Source organism: Canis lupus, chromosome 21 (assembly GCF_003254725.2).
Source record: "Canis lupus dingo isolate Sandy chromosome 21, ASM325472v2, whole genome shotgun sequence".
NCBI classification, from domain to species: Eukaryota; Metazoa; Chordata; class Mammalia; order Carnivora; family Canidae; genus Canis; species Canis lupus.
In genome coordinates this window covers 28,450,272-28,456,995 of record NC_064263.1, presented here as the reverse complement: position 1 = coordinate 28,456,995, position 6,724 = coordinate 28,450,272, and the positions used below count along the sequence as shown (strand labels likewise).

Sequence of the window (6,724 nt, the reverse complement as noted above, 5' to 3'; positions counted from 1 at the left end):
GTAGGGATAGAGGGAACATTCCTCAACATCTTAAAAGCCATCTATGAAAAGCCCAGCAAATATCATTCTCAATGGGGAAGTACTGGGAGCCTTTCGCCTAAGATCAGGAACAAGACAGGGATGTCCACTCTCACCACTGCTATTCAACATAGTACTGGAAGTCCTAGCCTCAGCAATCAGACAACAAAAAGACATTAAAGGCATTCAAATTGGCAAAGAAGAAGTCAAACTCTTCCTCTTCGCCGATGACATGATACTCTACATAGAAAACCCAAAAGCCTCTACCCCAAGATTGCTAGAACTCATACAGCAATTTGGCAGCATGGCAGGATACAAAATCAATGCCCAGAAGTCAGTGGCATTTCTATACACTAACAATGAGACTGAAGAAAGAGAAATTAAGGAATCAATCCCATTTACAATTGCACCCAAAAGCATAAGATACCTAGGAATATACCTAACCAAAGAGGTGAAGGATCTATACCCTAAAAACTATAGAACACTTCTGAAAGAAATTGAGGAAGACACAAAGAGATGGAAAAATATTCCATGCTCATGGATTGGCAGAATTAATATTGTGAAAATGTCAATGTTACCCAGGGCAATTTACACGTTTAATGCAATCCCTATCAAAATACCATGAACTTTCTTCAGACAGTTGGAACAAATCATCTTAAGATTTGTAAGGAATCAGAAATGCCCCGAATAGCCAGGGAATATTAAAAAAGAAAACCATATCTGGGGGCATCACAATGCCAGATTTCAGGTTTACTACAAAGCTGTGGTCATCAAGACAGTGTGGTACTGGCACAACACAGACACATAGATCAATGGAACAGAATAGAGAATCCAGAAGTGGACCAGCAACTTTATGGTCAACTAATATTCGATAAAGGAGGAAAGACTATGCACTGGAAGAAAGACAGTCTCTTCAGTAAATGGTGCTGGGAAAATTGGACATCCACATGCAGAAGAATGAAACTAGACCACTCTCTTGCACCATACACAAAGATAAACTCAAAATGGAGGAAAGATCTTAATGTGAGACAAGATTCCATCAAAATCCTAGAGGAGAACACAGGCAACACCCTTTTTGAACTCGGCCACAGTAACTTCTTGCAAGATACATCCACGAAGGCAAAAGAAACAAAAGCAAAAATGAACCTTTGGGACTTCATCAAGATAAGAAGCTTTTGCACAGCAAAGGATACAGTCAACAAAACTAAAAGACAACCTACAGAATGGGAGAAGATATTTGCAAATGACATATCAGATAAAGGGCTAGTTTCCAAGATCTATAAAGAACTTATTAAACTCAACAGCAAAGAAACAAACAATCCAATCATGAAATGGGCAAATGACATGAACAGAAATCTCACAGAGGAAGACGTAGACATGGCCAACATGCACATGAGAAAATGCTCTTCATCACTTGCCATCAGGGAAATACAAATCAAAACCGCAATGAGATCCCACCTCACACCAGTGAGAATGGGGAAAATTAACAAGGCAGGAAACAACAAATGTTGGAGAGGATGTGGAGAAAGGGGAACACTCTTGCACTGTTGGTGGGAATGTGAACTGGTGCAGCCACTCTGGAAAACTGTGTGGAGGTTCCTCAAAGAGTTAAAAATAGATCTGCCCTATGACCCAGCAATTGCACTGCTGGAGATTTACCCCAAAGTTACAGATGCAGTGAAATGCCAGGTCACCTGCACCCCAATGTTTCTAGCAGCAATGTCCACAATAGCCAAACTGTGGAAGGAGCCTCGGTGTCCATCGAAAGATGAATGGATAAAGAAGATGTGGTTTATGTATACAATGGAATATTCCTCAGCCATTAGAAACGACAAATACCCACCATTTGTTTCAACGTGGATGGAACTGGAGGGTATTATGCTGAGTGAAGTAAGTCGATCGTAGAAGGACAAACATTATATGGTCTCATTCATTTGGGTAATATAAATAATAGTGAAAGGGAATAGAGGGGAAGGCAGAAGAAATGGGTAGGAAATATCAGAAAGGGAGACAGAACATGGAAGACTCCTAACTCTGGGAAACGAACTAGGTGTGGTGGAAGGGGAGGCGGACGGGTGGTGGGCGTGACTGGTGGCGGACACTTATGGGGGCACTTGATGGGATGAGCACTGCGTGTATTCTGTATGTTGGCAAATTGAACACCAATAAAAAATAAATTTATTATTAAAAAAATCTTTAAAAAATAAAAAATAATATAAAATCGTAAACAAAAATGTATATATGCCTGAAATAAATGTAGGAAACATTTATTTCATATTGTTCATTGTAATAATATTGACTCCAAAACCATCTATAAATTCAACATAATACCAATTAAATGCTAATCTATGTTATTGTTTGCATGCTGATTTTTTTCAATTTTTTTTATTGTGGTGAAATATGTGTACCATATCACTCGTTATAATGATACTTTTTATGCATACAATTCATTGGAATTAATAATATTTTGGATATTATATAATATCACCACCAATTCAAACGTTTTTCATCACCCCAAACAGAAACTCTATACCTCTTTTTCTTTTGGGGAGGGGATGAAGAGGAAGAAATAACATTTTTATTAAAACAGAGGAACACTCAAATTTTTGTCTTTTTTTTCTTTCAATTTTGTATTAAATTCTAGTTAACATATACTGCAATATTGGTTTCAGGAGTAGAATTCAGTGATTCGTTATTTAAATGCAGCACTCAGTGCTCATCACAACAAGTGCTCTCCTTAATACCCATCACCCATCTAGCCCATCCCCCACCCACCTCCTTCTATCAATCCTCAGTTTGTTCTCTATCATTGAGAGTCTCTTATAGTTTGTCTCCCCTTCTCCTTTTCCCCCCCTGCCCACACATTTATCTGTTTTGTTTCCTAAATTCCACATATGGGTGAAATCATGTTATTTGTCTTTCTTTGACAGACAGATCAGATCAGTTAGTGAAATTATACCACTTAACCAGTAACTTCCCATTCCCCTAGTAACCTCTAATCTACTTTACATTTCTATGAATTTGCTTACTTGTATAAGTGGAATAAAATAATTTTTATGCTTTGTGTCTGGCTTCTTTCACTCAACATAATGTTTTCAAAGTTCATCCATCTTGTAGCATGTATCCATACTTTATATGGATGCATGATGTCCCATTCAAAGGCAGAATACGGAGTCAAGAGTCATATGGGTACATATTTATATAAAGTTTTAAACTAAAACAAAACTAATTTAAACTAAAACAACCTCAAAATGGTTGACAAAGTACCAAATTATCTATTAATATGTAATAAAAATGGTCTCTACATTTGTTAATAATTAAATTAAATCCTTGGTTACCCAAGTCCCCAAAACAAATTCCAGATGGAGTTAAAGTTTTCTCTTCTCTCCTTGCTTTCTCTCAATTCTATTAAAATCTCCCATCATAGTTGCTGTCTATATCAGTATCTAGATCACTTCCCATCTCTATATAGAGTTTGTATCTGTTTTTGAATTTATGTATGGGATAGCTGTATAAAAAAACTGAATTTGTGTATGAGATAGCTGTTATAAAAATCATAAAAACTATATGTTATAAAGAAGAATGTTAACTACATAAAAGCTATGTATGACATGTATATTTCATAGGACAAAAATAAAATCAAAAGACAATAGAAAGAAAAACATTCAAATATGAAAAGTGTTCTATATTTAAATAATAATTAATGAAAAATTAATTATTTGTTGTCTCTTTATCTTCTTTTGTATCTATAAACTCTTAATATATTTCTTGTCAGAGGACTTGTTCCCTCCCTTTCTCTGGAATCCAGCTGAAGTTTCCAAGGATTATTATTCACTGCTTAATTGTTCCCTCAAGTATTCCATGTCATCATGCCTTAACTGCCAATCAAGTAAGCACATATAAAGGAAAGTAGTAACTAGACTTACAGCCTGATCAGAAGGAAAGCAAGAAAGGGGAGGCATGGATTGATGTGCCTGCTGTCAGTTAACCTGGTAGGAAAGTATGTGATATCTAGGATCAGTTGTAGTTATGTTTAATGCTCTCCTGGTACTGCCTGGCATCAGGTTGAGAAAGCTGCTTATAAATATCTCAGCTCTGCATTCAGCAACATCACATGGGTGGCTTGTAATTGCTCATAATGTGAGTATTTAACTAAAGAAATTGGCAACTGGTACAGATCAGGTATTTTACTCAGACAGCTGTTTTTTTTTTCTTTTTTTTACCTTTATTAGCACTCCACTGATTATACCTAACCAAGAGCGTGAACCCGATATGAGAAAAATACTTCACTTTCACTTTCATGTACCATCTCTAAGCTACGCCTCACCCTGAATTTTACCTCTGATTCCTAACCTTCACACCCAAGGCTCTGCTACAGATGAGGAGAATTTTAGAAAAAAAAAAAAAAAAAAAAAAAAAAGGAGAATTTTAGTGTTAATGAATTTGTTGAGATAAAGAACCCTAGCCCTAACCTCAATCCTTACCACTGTGTTCAGCTTGTGAGATCCTGATGGCTTTGGACACCAGGTTCCAATAGGAGACATTTACCTTCCTACCTATGGATAGTAGGTGGAGAAAGAGTGAACTGGTAAGTTAAAAAAAGACATTGGAAATACTAAAAACTGGGAGAAACTAGCCCTGTTTTCTAATATTTAATTGTTCCTTTTATTTCCTGAGCTGAATTTTTATTGATCCAAATATAATGACAATTTACATACATTACCCTATGCAACCATTACTGTGTTTATATCAAATACCTGGATCTCAGATAATTAAGTGGCTCTCTCAAGATCACAAGCCTATTAAGTATTAGAGCCATGAATTCCTTTTATTACTGTTATATTCCTTCAGCTATTTACATTCACTCCTGTACAAACTGCAGAAAGTTACCAGATCCTTCTCCAGTCTTCAATTTCCACAGGAAGCTGTCATTTCCATGCTTATTATAACTGCCTTCCATTGTCTTAAATGGCCCAGTGGAGATTTCTGTACTGCCAGGCAGTACCAGGATAGCATTAAACATTATCTTTTGTATTTGGCATGTAGCCCATGGAGAAATACTCTTCCACATGTCTAAACAGGAATCTCTTCCACATAGGGTGGTTTCCGTGTGTCCTTGTTTCAGATATAAGTTTTGCATCTCTTTGATAATGAAATGTTTTTGTTTTTTTTTTTAAGATTTTATTTATTTATTCATGAGAGACACACAGAGAGATGCAGAGACTTAGGCAGAGGGAGAAGCAGGCTACCTGTGGGGAGCCCAATGTGGGACTCAATCCCAGGACCCCAGGACCACAACCTGAGTCAAAGGCAGATGCTCAACCACTGAGCCACCCAGGCATCTCAAGGAAATGTCTTAAAAATGATTATCAAGAGCTTGAAGTTTGATGTATAGTAACTGACCAGAGATTTCTATTCTCTAGTCCCTGTGTGCTTCCCTGTGTCTTCAAATGAAGTCTCACCATGACATTTTCAATGCGTCCATTGCATTCACACCTGCAACATTCACTCTTGCTGGCATTCCAGGGCTAGAGGCAGAACATATCTGGATATCCATCCCTTTCTGCCTGATATACATCATCATCTTCCTAGGAAATGGCATCATTCTTCATATCATCCGGATTGACCCTGCTTTGCACCAACCCATGTACTCCTTTTTGGCCACGCTGGCCTTTGTTGAACTTGGGGTCTCTGCTTCCACCATGCCCACTGTGCTAGGCATTTTCCTCTGTGGAATTAATGAAATCAGTTTTGGTGGTTGCCTGTTCCAGATGTTTTCCATGCATTCTTTTACCATAATGGAGTCAGGTGTCCTTCTCACTATGTCTGTAGACCGTTTTGTGGCCATCTACAGCCCCCTGCGCTACACAACCATCCTGACAATTCCCCGCATCATTGGGATGGGTGTCATCATTGCCTTACGAAGTGTGGTGCTCATGTTCCCACTGCTCTTCCTCCTGAAGGGCCTGCCTTTCTGTGGTCACAATACTCTCACACACTCTTACTGTCTCCATTCAGATCTAATCAAATTGCCCTGTGGAGACACTAGACCCAATAGCATCCTGGGTTTGTTTGTCATTACCTCCACATTTGGGCTGGACTCACTGCTCATTGTAGTTTCTTATATGTTGATTCTTCACACTGTACTGGGAATAGCTTCTGGAGCTGGGCAGTGGAAGGCACTCAACACATGCGTGTCACACATCTGTGCTGTTCTGGTGTACTACGTGCCCATGATTAGCCTCTCCTTGCTGCATCGCTTTGGGGGACACTTACCTCCACTCCTTCAGACTGTCATGGCCAATGCCTACCTCTTCTTCCCACCTGTGGTCAACCCCATTGTGTATAGTATGAAAACAAAAGAAATTCGCAATAGCATTGTTCGTATACTGCCTAGAAAGAGGCATGAAGTCTCAAGACAGATAATACCCTAAGAACTTAGGAATTTGGATCAGATCTGATTGCCTATATAGTAATCTGTCAAATGGGAAAAATTCATAATTTATCATTGCTTATGAGCAAACTGTAGGCTTTAGTAGATAAAGAAAAGAAAAATACCCTCACCTTTCTCCCTGAAAATATAGAATGTCATTACTTTGATGTAAGCTTATAGAAGGAGGCATGGGCCCCATGCTTAACCCTGGTGAGGACAACGTTTTTCTATTCAATTCTTAAATACTTGATTCATTTTTCCCCTTGGGAATAG

General features: G+C 38.2%; 1 protein-coding gene across 1 annotated transcript; it reads left to right on the top strand.

Annotated features, from left to right (window-relative positions):
- The first annotated feature begins 5,468 nt into the window (after positions 1-5,468).
- Positions 5,469-6,452, top strand: LOC112667351 (olfactory receptor 51G2-like). The gene has a single exon (XM_025458933.1). The coding sequence runs from the start codon at positions 5,469-5,471 to the stop codon at positions 6,450-6,452; it is 984 nt and encodes a 327-aa protein (XP_025314718.1).
- Positions 6,453-6,724: the final 272 nt, after the last annotated feature.

Bases quoted from the DNA above. Each gene is read 5' to 3' on its own strand.
- LOC112667351 (XM_025458933.1), top strand. From the start codon at position 5,469: ATGAAGTCTCACCATGACATTTTCAATGCGTCCATTGCATTCACACCT.